General features: G+C 31.4%; 2 protein-coding genes and 1 pseudogene across 2 annotated transcripts; 2 read left to right on the top strand and 1 right to left on the bottom strand.

Annotated features, from left to right (window-relative positions):
• Positions 1 to 636: 636 nt before the first annotated feature.
• Positions 637 to 1304, bottom strand: LOC132644602 (basic blue protein-like). The gene is made up of 2 exons (XM_060361205.1): positions 1095 to 1304; positions 637 to 833 (listed from the first exon to the last, which is right to left on the bottom strand). Exons 1-2 carry the CDS (start codon positions 1261 to 1263, stop codon positions 637 to 639), a joined length of 366 nt encoding a protein of 121 aa, XP_060217188.1. The 5' UTR covers positions 1264 to 1304.
• Positions 1305 to 6181: 4877 nt separating this feature from the next.
• On the top strand, positions 6182 to 7068 carry LOC132600155 (chemocyanin-like; annotated as a pseudogene).
• A 7914-nt stretch (positions 7069 to 14982) lies between these two features.
• Positions 14983 to 15707, top strand: LOC132600156 (basic blue protein-like). Its single transcript, XM_060313256.1, has 2 exons — positions 14983 to 15154; positions 15449 to 15707. Exons 1-2 carry the CDS (start codon positions 14983 to 14985, stop codon positions 15643 to 15645), a joined length of 369 nt encoding a protein of 122 aa, XP_060169239.1. The 3' UTR covers positions 15646 to 15707.
• Positions 15708 to 15816: the final 109 nt, after the last annotated feature.

The raw sequence follows: 15816 nt of genomic DNA on the forward strand, positions 1-15816 counted from the left end.
AAATTAAGCAGACCATTAACGGAGGTTTAGCTATTTTTACCTTAGTTAATAATTAGGTGCCCTAATTCACCTTTAAAATCAATTAGGTGGCGACTCCTTAAAACAAAGCAATTTAGGAATCTCTAATATGTTGTACTCTAATTTAACCCGGCTAAAATGGGGTATAACAACGAGCACGCCAAGAAGCAATGTTTGTCAAATTGATGTGCTTTCTGACTACAGTACTATGGCTCTGTCGATGCACCGTAAATGTTTTAGCATGGTGCATCGACATTACCGTAAATGTTTTAAAAAGTGCACGAGAATGACTCAAACATTTACGGTAATCCATCAACCTTTGAAAACAAACATTACCGTAAATGTTTGAGTCATTTGTTAGGACTTCCATTAAGAAAACTACATCGATACAAAAGTTCTTCAATCAAGCAGTGGCGAATGGAGAACTTGAATCAACAGGTGTCCATCTATTTACATGCATCACTCTTGTAACAGAGTAAAATGAAATGATAATCACTCCACAAACAAAGGGTATATATGGACTATATAATAAATAAAAAATTATACTAATTCTCGATTACATTTGTTTGAATAAAATGAAACTTCCAGTTTTTGATAAGTATGGAGTTTAAGAGCGAATCATTTGCCTATGATGGCAACCTTGACACCATTAGCGCAATGATCTCCGATACTACAAATGAAATAGGTTGTCCCTTTTGGAACTAATACTTGATCATCTCCTGAACTAAGCACTTCTCCTCCAGTAGCATTGCAAGAGTTGAATCCAACTTTGTTCACTATCACCACGTTGTGCATTCCAATTTTATACTTAAACTCTGCATTTTCAAAACAAAAAAAAAATGCACACACACATTCACACATTTTTCTTCATCACTATTTCGTGTAAAGTCATATGTGCTAATAATAAAATGTATCTAATTTTAAGGTTTAATATAATTTAAATGACTAGTAAATTGTATAGTAATCAATTTGAACAAATCATGCAAGTATATAAGCAAAAAAACGTAAAAAAAAAGGTTAGGAAAATGAAGTGAATGTACGCATTTTCTTATTATAATTACATATGATTTCCTTACCAACGACATCACCAACATCGAAAATTTTTCCATTAGGCCATCCATTCATGTTAAAGCCCCAACCATTGGCGCCACCAACAGAAAAAGTATCTGCATTTGAAATGTTGATCTGGAGCTGGACGCATAACATTATGGCTAGGAAAATTTTGATCATGTCAACTCTATACATTTTATGGCTCTTAAGAATGGATTTTTAACTAGATATATGTTGAAGGGATTAATTAGAATGGAGGTTTTGTAATAGACAATGTCTAATATCACTTTTGCAATGCCACTTGAATGAAAATTTTGCACCATTATATAGTAATCTGATCAAGTTTGACAGATTTTTTTTTAGAAAAGTTCATTTTTTGTGTAAATGGAAATATCTCTAGGAAAAAAAATTGATATAATTCCAAAGAAGTAGAAAAGACAAAAATGAAGGAAATATTACAGAAAGAAAAGGAAGAAAATTGATAGTGGTACCAAAGAAACAAAAGTGGCTTAATTGCTTTTCTATTTCAAAGGTGAATGCAAACGTAACTAGTGACTTAGTGAGGTGATAAAGAATGTACAAAGATGGTGAAGCCTTTTACACATTTAAAGAATTATACTTTATAGTTTTTTTTTTTATTGCGTAAGCACTTAATATTTTATTTGGATTGAGCTAAGGCAAATTTAGGTCTACATTCATATTCAATACAATATTGGTCCAATAAAATACTATGGGTTGCCATAGTTGGATTAATTCGTTAAGTCCAATTAAATGAATTTAAATGAGTAATTTTACTTGACATAGCTTAGTATGTTACATATTTATTGAACATAACTATACTTTTTAATAATTAAGTTTAGTAGCTATAATATTATATTTTTACAACTTATAGCTACTCACTTTTCTACCAATTAACTTACCACTCCCCACACCCCTATTTTTTAGCTGCACACTTTCTCTCTCCCCCCTTTTCCTAAATATACGTTTCTAACTCCCATCTCCCCTAATTTCGTGCTTTTCAAATCAGTTTCTGATTTCTTTCACTTCCTTTTTTTACTCTGTATTAACTGCTCATTAATTTCAACCTTTTACAGCCAAAATTCAACTCTATTTTCTAAAATATGTAAGATTCTCTGTTATTTTTGTGTTCTCCCTCATCATCTTTGTTTTTTTTTGGGCTTTACTAAGCCACAAATTTCATCTTTCCCTGTATTCAGTGGAAGTTTAGAGGTTTTTTTTTTTTTTTTTTTTTTTTTTTTTTTTTTTTTTGTCTTGAGGGATCCATGTATCATTCATCCTCATGTCGTTTTAGACCACCGTCTTCTCCGGCGTCAGTCGTCTTCTCTTTTCCGGTCAGATTTATAGCAATTGCATGGTCAGATTTGTAGCAATTACAAAGTCCAGCCTATTGACACGGTCAGATCTGTAGCAATTAAAAAGATCAGCCTATTTGAACATAAAATATTAAAGACCAAATCATTTATCTGCCATGACTGTTCCTAGATGCCCTCCGCCGCCGGTCACCGGAATTTTTGAATACAGATCTGAAGTTTTTGTTATTGGACAAGAGTAAAAATGTATGTTCTCCAAGAGGAATTTTTTCTTATTAATGACCCTATTTTCACTTCACCAGATATGTATTTTACTTGCATTTTAAGTATATTTTTATCTTATTTTTCGATGAACTTCAGTTAATTCTCGTTTTTTCAATTCACCAGATTTATATTTTGCATATATTTTAAGTATATTTTTGTCGTATTTTTTATTATTTCAATTAGTTTGTGTTTTGAACTTCAGTTAATTCCTGTTTTTTCAATTCACCAGATCTGTATTTTGCATACATTTTAAGTATATTTTTGTCGTATTTTTTATTATTTCAATTAGTTTGTGTTTTTAATTGTGTGTTATATATTTTTCTACCTAATTTTGTTACTTGTAAATTTATGCGATTTTGAATTTGTGTTTAATTTTTATCAAAGTATATTATGTAGTATATATTCAGTGTATTTGAAGTGTATTTTTACAGCACAGTCACACACTGTTGTAGTGACAACCACAGTTCATTTGACATTGATATATTTGCATTATATCTATAGTATATTTTCAGTATATCTTGAATGTGTTGTTATTTATTGTGGTTAATTTTTTATTTTGTTATTTTTTCATGTTTTGTTAATGTAAAGTTTCAGTATATCTTGACGCATTCCAGCTGAAATTGATGCAAAGTTTCTCCGTATGAGATACGACGCAAATCGACAAGGCAACCCTGAATGCATTTATTGATAACGAGCAACCACCAATACCTGTCGAGGCTACCGTTGATTATGATGCAGTGATTTTAGTAGATGTTCAGGAGTAGATTTGTAGACAGAACAATTTATGTTTTAAGTTGTTTTTTTTTCTCCGACTTTTTTTTTATGTATAACATCACTGTTGTGACATTATTTTTATGAAGATTTTAGAAGAAGTTTTATGTATTTTGGTAATGATCCCTCTTGTTGTATAGTCTAATCGTAGATTTGAATTCTGTTTTTATTACATTTATATTTTTCTTGTATACTCACTGCTAAAAAATTACAAAGTGCATTTCAATATCAAGTTTGTATTTCCTACATGTTTTCACTATATTTTATTAATGAACCATGAAGAGTTCTATGCATTTTCTCTATATATTCATGGTACACTTGAATTCATTATTGAACCATAAAATCCATTTTTCTGTACAATATACTTCAAAAATTAAAGAACAATTTTAATACTTCTAAAATACATACAAAATACAAGTGAAGTATATTATAAATATATTCATTACGATTCAAATCTTACGGATCAATTAGAATACACTAAAAAATACAATCATAATACAGTGAATCAAAAGCCACCCTTAGGGATTAAAGTTTTTTTATGGAGTCAAGTTTTCCCATCTTATTAAAGTTACTAAATAATATTCAATATCAGCTTATTGCACTCAATAACTATTATGTTTTTGTAACGAACATTTTGATTTTTAATAATGTAATTTCATTGAATATTTTTAATAACGAACACAAAACCGATGGTCATAGCATCAGGAGACAATCTCAACTTGTTACTATGCAATTCAGTTGATAAACAAATCAAGCTTTGCGTGATTTATGGAACATTAAAAAGAGATTTTTTTTTTAGTTACATTTTGGGAAAAAATATGAAGAGAGTTTTTGAATTCACATTTTATGTGAATGATTAGATGTTGAATGAGATATGTGATTAGATATGGAAGAGAATGAGATTTGCATGATTTATGGAACATTAAAAACAGATTTTTGTTTAGTTTGAAAAAGATTTTCCCCCCTTAAACAGAGCATTATTTGCTCAACAGTTCCGTGTATTTACTTTGTATTTTGGCTATATTTATGCGACGCGTCCAGGACCTAAATATAGAAAAAACCAGCTACGAATTGTAAATAATGAACTTGTAGTTATAGCTTGTTAGAAGCAGCTAAAAGGTAGCTTTTTGAGAAAATTTTACTTAAATGAAACCCAACTATATTGGGTTGTGCACGATTGTCCTCATTTGGGAGTAGTCTTTAATTTTTGTCTCTCAAATTGATGGTATTTAATTTTTGTCCTTCGTCTAATACCATGAGAGTTGGGGTTCGAACCCCGGCTCAGTAAAAAATAAAAAATAAAAAAATCGCAAAATAGAGGTTCGTAGCAAAATTAGGCATATTCGGGCAAACGTTAAACCTTAAAGCAGAGTTTTGCAAAATTTCAACCGAGTAAAAAAAATAAAAAAATTGCCTTAATGCAAACCTCTACCTTAAGGTACAAAACTCTGCCTTGCGGATCCAAACTCTAAGGGAAATGTAACTAGTGACTTAGTGAGGTGATAAAGAATCTTTTTTTTTTTTGCGCGGATTACACTTCAAATTGGTGGTCTTTAAGTATTGGCCCCCCGCCTAACACCCTGAGGTTGTGGGTTCAAACCCTAGCTTAGTAAAAAATAAAAAATAATTAAAAAAAAAATAGCAAGGCACAATTTTCGCGAGGCAGAGGTGACAAAATTCAGGCAGAATTTTGCAAATCTGCCATGCAAATTCTGCCTATTTGGGCCTTAAGGCAGAATTTGCATGGGCATAGGCAGAATTTGCATGGGCATAGGCAGAATTTCTGCCTATGCAAATTCTGCCTTAATTCTGCCTATGCAAATTCTGCCTGAAGGGCAGAATTTAAAGACCACCATTTTGAGGCATAAAAATTAAAGACCACCTCCGGCGAAGGGCAATCCTGCAAATTGCCCATAAAGAATGTATATAGATGGTGAAGCCTTTTACACATTTAAAGAATTATATTTTATAGTTTTTTTTTTTTTGTATAAGCACTTAATATTTTATTTGGATTGAGCTAAGGCAAATTTAGGTCTACATTCATGTTCAATACAATATGGGTCCAATAAAATACTATGGGTCGCCATAGTTGGATTAATTCATTAGGTCCAATTATATGAATTTAAATGAAACCCAACTATATTGGGTTGTAATTTGCACGATGTCCTTATTTAGGGGTGGTCTTTAATTTTTGTCCTTCAAATTGGTGGTATTTAATTTTTATCCTTCACCGAACACCATGAAATTTGGGGTTCAAACCCGGCTCAATAAAAAAATTAAAAAAAAAAGCAACGCAGAGTTTCGTAGCCAAATTAGGTCTATTCGGGCAAAAGTTAGGCCTTAAGGCAGAGTTTTGTAAAATTTCAACTGAGAAAAAATAAAAAAAAACTGCCTTAATGCAGACCTCTATCTTAAGGTAACAAAACTCTGTCTAGCGATTTTTTCTAAATTTTTTACTGAGCAGGGGCTCGAACCCGGAACCAATTTCATAGAGGCAAAAGTGCAACTGACCCACCTAAATTTCCCTAATCTAACTCTACGGTTCATAAAATTTATTTGGGCCAATATGTGTTAAAGTTTTATTGAGTTACCATAGAAATAAACATTAAGTTTGTTACCATATAATCTTCAAATATTATGATTTTGGGAGGTTATTAAAGTATTGCAGATAATGACAATAAGCAAAGATTTTCCAAATCCAATGAATCATGAGCTCAACTGTACAACAAGGTCCCTATATAATGGTCTAAGTTCTTACTCAATTGGAACAACAACACTAAGATCCTTCATTCTAATCTCTTTGGCATATCTAGTTAATATCCATTTCAAAATGTCTGGAGGAAACAAAGTCGCCATTGTTGCTCTAGCTATGATTCTGTGCATCTTATTCCAAACCAGCATTTCAAATGCAGACACATTTCCTGCTGGTGGCGCTAACGGTTGGGGTTTCAACATGAATGGTTGACCTAGTGGGAAGACTTTCAAGACTGGTGATGTCATTGGTAAAAGTTCCTAATCTTTTTTAACTCAAATAATAATGGAAAATTGCATTCATTCACAAAAGTTTCCTTATTTATTTTTATTTCTTGACCACATAAACGGGGGGAGGGGAGGGGGTGTTGTTGTTGGAGGACAAAGGCGATAGTAATAAAATGAAATGATCTAAAATTATATGGGGTGAGGAAAAAAAACTAATTGTGTGTATTTTTTTTTTTTTTGTCTTTCTTCCTTAAAATACAGAGTTTAAATACACACCCGGCGTGCACAATGTGGTGAAAGTGAGCAAGGCAGGATATGACTCTTGTGATGGTAGTGGAGGACAAGTTTTTAATTCAGGAGATGACAAAGTAACACTTGCACAAGGGCCATCGTATTTCATTTGTACCATAGGACCACATTGCTCTAATGGTGTCAAGGCTGCTGTCACGGCCAATTAACATTGCTCTAATGGTGTCGAGGCTGCTGTCACGGCCAATTAATTTACACCAAATTTAGTAGTCTTATTTCATTTTGATTGTTGTACTTTGGAGAGTACCAATAATATAAAATGTTTTATTTCATGGTCCATATATATGTATTTTGCTTGTGGAGTACTTGAATGGAAAAAAAAAAAACTACCATAATTATTTTGTCATTTTTTTTTTTCACAAGTCACGACATTGAAACGACATAAAACAATGGGACTAGACTAATACAGCATTATACAATAGTCCAATTTATTGAAATTCATGTTTTCTCACTTATAGACGGTGAAACATACAATTAAAGAGTACAATCCAACACCTGCTAAAGAAATATACTGTGTTAGTTTAATCTGTAAAAGAAATAAAATCAATCTTATTGAATGCTCAAATGTTATTTGTAATTCTACAAGACTTCCATAATACCACATAACATGAATAAGTTGGGATATTTGTCAAACTCGAAAACTCCCATAGCCCATAGGTCCAATCCAAATGATAATGTTGGGATATTTGCTAAAAGACTTGAAGAAATTGCACGGTTTGTCCTTTAAATGGGCTCGTATTGAATTTTTGTCCTTTAAAATCAAACTTATACCTAGAGGGGCATAAGTTCTTTAAGGGCGCGGGCATAACTTGTGAGATATTATGATGCGAAAATATAAACTTCTTTTACGCGAAAAAATTGTTTGGCTTGAGGGACAAAAATTAAAGACCAACACAAAATAGGGACAAAAGTGCAAATGACCCAAAAGACCTGATAGTATCCGGTTCTTTATCTAACCCGATCTAGCTGTCTGGAAAGTAATTGCACGGTTTTCCCTTCAAATGGACCGGTCTTTAATTTTTGTCCTGCAAATGGGTCGGCCTTTAATTTTTGCCCTTCAAAACAGAACTTAGCCTATAGGGGTATAAGTTCTTTAAGGGTGCTAACATAACTTGTGGATATTATGATGCGTAAGTTCGAATTTGAATGAAAAAAATTAAAGACCAACCCCTTTGAAGGACCAAAAATTAAAGACCAACACAAAATATGGAAAAGTGCAAATGACCCATGGAATTTCAGATAACCTGTTTGTTATTTCAGTTTTTAATTTTTTCTTTTGAGTCAGAATTAAACAGTTTCTCTTGTAAGAGCCAGGGCCGGAGCTAGGTAGGCTCCAGGTGGTTCATCTGAACCCCCTCGATGAAAAATTACAATGTATATACAAGTTTTTTTTTTTTTTTTTTATGTATATATAGTAGATGTTGAATCTCCTTGGCTTCTTCATGTATTTACTTCTTCATATTTTCGAACCCCCTAGGTGAAAATCCTGGCTCCGCCACTGGTAAGAGCCTGTTTGGATTGGCTTATAAGTTGATCAAACCAGCTTATAAGCCATTCTTAACTTATTTGGGTGTTTGGCAAAATAGAAAACTGTTTAAATTAAGTTAAAAGGTGCTTAAAATAACCAAAATCAAGAAGTTGCTCAACCCCATTTTTTTTTTTTTTTGCTTAGAAGCCATTTTGGTTTGACTAACAACTTTACCCTTTTATTCCTTATATTTTTTGTTCATTCCAATATTACCGTTATCTCTAAAAATCCTTTAAGCACTTTTATCCAAACACGTAACTGCTTATTTACTTTTTGAAAACTGTAGGAGTTGAACTATAATGGAAAATAAAATGCCCAAGACAAGTTGAGTAATTTATTAGCTAAATATTTGTATCGACTTTTTCGTTCAACTTCATAATGTTCCAAGTTACTATATTATATGAGATTTGTTAGATGTAATACTTAAAAGAAATTGCTTCACTAATTATATTCTAATTGAGACCATGTTATATGATGGTAGTAGAAGGTGATTACGGATAACCTTAAGCACTAATGGTTTAATTCCATTTTTGAGGTAAAACGTTTTACAATTTTTTAGAAAAAAATTAATATGATAATACACAATATATTTACTATTGGCATGAATAGGTGCTTCATCAAAATGCCCTATTCACACAATCACACCCCGAATAGTGCTCAAGAACACTTCTTGGTACATAAATGGGGAAAAACTAAAGAAAGTGTTTGAGCAAAGACACTTGATTAGTTATTAACAGAAAAATCATAATGCGCGTAAGCGGACTACTTTGGAAAAATATTATCTATTTTCTCTTAAAATTATAAAACAACTGGTAAAGTAACCCACGCTTCGCACGGTACAACCGAGACATTAGTAATTAATTTTATATATTTGACCAAATAAAGTTTATAATATTTTTTATTAGTAATAGACTTAGATGAAGTGGTTTTCCATTAGCAGATTTTTTAAAATAAATAAACATTTAATCATTTGCTTACCTAAAAAGGATTTTAGACTTCAGATCTAGATAGATCAAACTTAACATTTTAACGTAATTTATTTTTAAAGCTATCTTTCCTTTTAGTCATTTGTTTATTTAAAAAGTATTTTAGACATCAGATTTAACATTTCTATCACTTCACCTTTTGTCTTCCTTCTTTGTTGATCAACTAACTAAAACATAGGAAACCGAATATCTTAAAGATAAAATTCCTCTTCAATGTTCCTTTTATACATAAAGCTGCGACTTTACATAAAGATGAAAAAGAATATACAACATAGTATGGAATTGTATTTGTAACTTTTTTGAAATTATATTACATCAAGAACCACAAGTATTGTCTTGCCTCTTCCGTTTTAAAACAATATCTTCATCCTCGAAAACTCAAGATGATCTCGGTATTCAATAGTAAAAATTTGATATGGGAAATTCTCATTTGCATTTATCTAGAAGGCCTTTTACTACTCTTGAAAAATGAAAAAGAATGGATAAAGTTTATGTTTATGCAATAGATTAGTAAGTGAGAATATTGGATCATTATGTTAATAAACATTAAATGTATTAAAAACTGGTAAGGATAGATAAAATTTAAGTAAATGAAAAGAAGAGAATATCGATGTTTTAACACATAAGGATCGGAAAAAGAATGTCCACTCGAAGAGAACTTGTCATGGCACAATATTACATCGATCCCCGCACAAAAACTTAACTTAATATTATATTACTTGATTGGTAACACAAATTTTTTTGGCAGTGAAAATGAGCATGGGAAGTTCATAACTCTTTTTAATGTATTAAAGCTTCAACGGTCGATACTTGTAATTGCATACCATTTTATCATGTAGAGGGATGACTTCTTTTACTATATATAGAGGATGCTCCGTTAGAAACTGAAAGGGTATGATTATCGATTGTTGTTCCGGAATGATTGGTTTAGTTAGAAACTTGGGGATTTCTGCAATAAAGTAAACGATGTGTTCTATTTTTTTTTAACGCCATGATGCGTTTTCTCTATTTCCCGAAACGATGCATGTCCTATTGGCTTTTACGTAACAGAATTTAATTTGTATTTAAACAAAGGGAAAAAAATCAAAAAAAGAAGGAAAAAGATAAATAGGTTTCTTAGCTCTAAAGAGTGCCACGTCACCGGGCCTTTGTCCTGCTTTTATATATATATATATATATATAAAAAAGATGTATAAAACTTCAACATCAATATGAATTATTTCACTTCAATAGTTAAAGATTTGCATTTACCCTTAAAATGCAAATGATATCTTTGTCACTTCTGCATTTTTAGAAACTATCTCAATTTTTTTTCCCTTTGTGATATTTAGTCACTTCTTTTCTAGAAACTTTATCAACTTTTTTCCTTTTTCTTTGTAAAATGTTAATGAGTCACTATAAAAATGAAGATTCTTTAAGTTTTTTTTTCACTATAAAAGCTTCCTAGATTTATGTTTTTGGAAGATTGTTAATTTCTTTCTCAAATCCAATGAATAGTGAGTTCAATTGCACAAGAAGTTTCCTATATAATGGTCTGAATTCATACTCAATTGGCACAACAACACTAAGAGCCTTCATTCTAATCTCTTTTGCATATCTAGTTAATATGCATTTTCAAAATGTCTGGAGGAAACAAGGTCACCGTTGTTGCTCTAGCTATGATGTTGTGCATCTTACTTCAAACTAGCATCTCAAATGCAAATACATTTTCCGCTGGTGGCGCTAATGGTTGGGGTTTCAGTATGAATGATTGGCCTAATGGCAAGACTTTCAAGGCTGGCGATGTCATTGGTAAGGATTCATAAAGAATATTTTGATTCAAAATAATCATGAAAAAATGCATCGATTCACATCATTTTCCTTATTTATTTTTATTTCTTCATATTGGCAGGATTTTTTTCTTCAAATTAATGATAGAATGGTTCATTAGTACTCATTTCGAATCGTGAGATTAACATAATAAGGAAAAAAGAACAAACACGAATTTATTAACTTGATCGAGTTTACATGAGGTGATGATGAAAACTAACGTGTGTGTATCTTTAACTTAACCCCCCCCCCCCACCCCCCACTTATACACAAAGTTTAAATACCTAGCTGGGATCCACAATGTTGTGCAAGTGAGCAAGGCAGGGTTTGACTCTTGCGATGGTACTGGAGGACAAGTTTTCAATTAAGGAGACGACAAAGTAACACTTGCACAAGGAACAACGTACTTCATTTGTAGCATCGGACAACATTGTGCTAATGGTGTCAAGACATCTGTCACCGCCAAATAATTTACTTCAACTAGCTACACTTACCATAATCTTTTAATCTTTACTTCATTCTAGCTAATAGTTGTACTTTGGAACACCAATAATATACAATGTTTTGTTTCATGCTGCATAATCCATATAGATGTGTTTGCTTGTGTACTACTTGAATGAAAAAACTGGCATAATTATTTTGAGTAAAACTAAATTTTACTAACGAACATGTGACTGAAATTCTGAATATCCTCTAACTCTTATCTTTAAATTATTATTTATTTTGTACAAAAGATCAAGTAATATAATGTATTTCTTGAAACATAGAATGACATGTATCTTCTTATCATTTATTTAATTAATTGTCTAGAAGAAGAGACAACATTTATGCTTGATCTCCAGGAACTAAAAGATTTTTTCTTGATTCCTCCTTAATTCTATTATTGGAGGGTCACGCCTCATTTTTTTACCCTTCTCTTTCTTTTACAATCAATTTTTAGAAAATTACGACTTCTTTTCTTCACATAACTGATAGCTCCTCCTATATTATTTTATCGCTGTTGTCAATCACCCTATAAATTCAGAAAAGCAACAATACAAAAGGGAAAAAGTGAAGAGAGAAACTGGTAATGCGTGTCCCACTACAAACGAGAAACAATTAGGCTACAAAAAATGAAGGGAAAAGGTGCAAATATACCCCTCAATTTTGCGATTTAGAGCAGATATACCCCTCATTATAAAAGTGGTGTATATATACCACTGCTGTTACAAAATGGTGCAAATATACCTTGCCATTACAAAATGGTGCAAATATACCCTTTTCGCTGACGAGTTTTTTTTTTTAAAAAAAATTATTTAGATTATTTTTTAATTAAGAAAATGCCAAATGACTTTAAGAAAAAGTCTACCCATTCTTTTTAGTAGAATACTATTCTAAAGCCATATAGGATTTTTTTTTTCCGATGGTTCCGGTCTGGTTCGTTAAAAAAATTGGTAGAATTATTTTTTTTAAAGTCACAGAGATATTTTTTTAAACGAACCATACCAGACACACCAGAAAAAAAATTACCATGGCTTTAAAAATATATGTCTATTAAAAAAAATAGGTAGACTTTTTTTAAAGTCACGTGGCATTTTTTTAAATTAAAAAATAACCTAAAAGGGTATATTAACACTATTTTGTAACAGCAGGAGTATACATACACCACTTTTGTAAGGAGAGGTATATCTGTTCTAAATTGCAAAGTTGAGAGTATATTTGCCACCTTTGCCCAAAAATGAATCAGTTAGATCAAGCCTAATGTCCACCTTTCTATAATATTTATTTTATAAAAGCTCAAATTGTTGTCCTTGTCGAATAACACAACAATCGTCCGGGCGTTCTATTGATATTTGGCTGGCCAATGAAATATGATTTATCACATGGTTATCCTGATTAGTATCTTGGCTTAAGTAAGACTATCAAGTCAAGCGGAAAATTCGTTGTTATAAAGTAATAACAGTAAAAACATTCAGCGTATTTGGTGTTTATATCATGCCAATAGACGCAAGACATATGTTTGCACATAAATATTTTTCACTTAACCATGGTTAATATGTTACATATGATTTAGTCCAAACATGTGATACAGGTAAGTATTTACATACAAATCTGCAAGAGACGCCAGCTGCTTTGCAAACTCTCTTTCATTCCCCAACTCTTTTTCATGTCTTCTCAAAGTCTCTAGTGGCAGAACCCCTCCTTCGGGCATTTGACTAATTAATAAGCTAAATATCTGTATTATCTTTTTCTTTCAACTTCATATATAATGTTCAAACTTACTCTATTATTCTAGTTGCTAAGAAAACATTTTATGAGACTTTTATATATGATGCTTAAAAGAAATTGCTTCACTAATCATATTCCAATTGAGATGTGGTTATATAATGGTATAGTAGAAGGTGATTACGGATAACCTTAAGCATTAATGGTTTAATTCCTTTCTTGAGGTAAAACGTTTTACATTAGGGTGTGTTTGGTATTGAGGAAAATTTTTTTAGAATTTTTTTTTAATTTTCTCATAATTTTTTCGGTCAATTTTTAGGAAAAAAATTAAGTTACTCAAAAATGAGAAAATGACTTCCCTCATAAAAATAGGAAAAACAAGTTTCGTAAGTGACATTCCTCATCACCCACATCACACCAAGCCCCCACTCCCACCAAACCCTTACCCCCATCACCACCCTCCATAGTGTCTGCTCAGATTGTATTTAAATGCTTTTGGAAACAATATTTTTTGCTTATTTAATAAATAAACACAAAAAATAAATAAGATATTCATTTATTTTCCAATAAAACATTTTCCAGGGAAATGTTTTTCATGAAAAAAAATTCATCCTTATAAGTTTAAAACGCACGATGTTTTTAAGCAAAAGAATTGTCAGCTCACTTTAGACCTAAGTTATAGGCTTGGCACAAAAAATTCTTAATTAAGTTGTTTTACTATTCTTAAGTTCACACGACGTTAACCATTGTAAATCAAAATATGATAGGAAGATGAAAATGCTTGTGTGAAATTATATAACGTTTTTGTATGACTACAATTTCTATGCCTGATAATAATAAAAAGATTATACAATAAGGTCGCACTAAGTTAAGGTAGACAAATTAAAAATTATTTTTACTAGACAAACCACTAGTGTGCAAGAGCCGCTATATTTATTATGATGCATATTAATTATAATAGTATTACTATCTTTTCAACCAAAAAAAAAAAAACTTGTTAATATGGTAGTTAACTAAACTTCCCATTATATGTTAAACTATATCGATAATATAGATATTTCATATGCTATCAATGCATAGTATTTTAATTTGATTGTACACAACATATTTACTATTGACATGAAGTTGTGACATCAAAATGCTATATTTACACCCCAAATTGTGCTCAACGACACTTCTTGCGACAGAAATAGAAAAAAAAAATTAAAGAAACTATTTGAGCAAAGAGACTGATTAGTTATTGATAGAAAGATCATGGTGAGTGTAAGCGGACTTCTTTGGAAAAACATATCTATTTTCTCTTAAAATTATAAAACAATGTAAACATCAATATGAATTATGTCACTTCAATAGATTTGCATTTACCATTAAAATGCAAATGATATCTTTGTCACTTCTGCAATTTTAGAAACTATCTCAATTTTTTCCCTTGGTGATATTTAGTCACATCTGCTTTTATAGAAACTTTATCAACTATTTTCCTTTTTCTTTGTAAAATGTTAGTGAGTCACTATAAAAATGAAGATTCTTTAAGTTTTTTTACTATAAAAGCTTCCTAGATTTATGATTTTGGAAGATAGTTAATTTTTTTTGTCAAATCCAGTGAACATTGAGTTCAATTGTACAAGAAGTTTCCTATATAATGGTCTAAATTCTTACTCAATTGGCACAACAACACCAAGAGCCTCCATTCTAATCTCTTTTGCATATCTAGGTAATATCCATTCTCAAAATGTCCGGAGGAAACAAAGTCACCATTTTTGCTCTAGCTATGATGTTGTGCATCTTACTTCAAACTAGCATCTCAAATGCAGATACATTTCCCGCTGGTGGCGCTAATGGTTGGGGTTTCAGCATGAATGACTGGCCTAATGGCAAGATTTTCAAGGTTGGTGACATCATTGGTAAGAATTCATAAATAATATTTTGATTCAAAATAATCATGAAAAAATGCATCGGTTCACATCATTTTCCTTATTTATTTTTATTTCTTGATCATATTTACAGGAGTTTTTTTTTCTTCAAATTAATGATAGAATGGTTCATTAGTACTCATTTCGAATCGTGAGATCATTAACATAATAAGGAAAAAAGAACAAACATGAATTTATTAACTTGATCGAGTTTACATGAGATGATGACGAAAACTAACGTATGTGTATCTTTAATTTATACCCCCCCCCCCCTCTTATACACAGAGTTTAAATACCCAGCTGGGATCCACAATGTTGTGCAAGTGAGCAAGGCAGGGTTTGACTCTTGTGATGGTACTGGAGGACAAGTTTTCAGTTCAGGAGACGACAAAATAACACTTGCTCAAGGAACAACGTACTTCATTTGCAGCATCGGACAACATTGTGCTAATGGTGTCAAGGCTGCTGTCACCACCAAATAATTTACTTCAACTAGCTACACTTACCATAATCTTTTAATACTTCATTCTAGCTAATAGTTGTACTTTGGAACACCAATAATAGACAATGTTTTATTTCATGGTCCATAATCCATATAGATGTGTTTGCTTGTGTACTACTTGAATGAAAAAACTAGCATAATTATTTTGAGT

This window comes from Lycium barbarum, chromosome 6 (genome assembly GCF_019175385.1).
Source record: "Lycium barbarum isolate Lr01 chromosome 6, ASM1917538v2, whole genome shotgun sequence".
In the NCBI taxonomy this organism is placed as follows: domain Eukaryota; kingdom Viridiplantae; phylum Streptophyta; class Magnoliopsida; order Solanales; family Solanaceae; genus Lycium; species Lycium barbarum.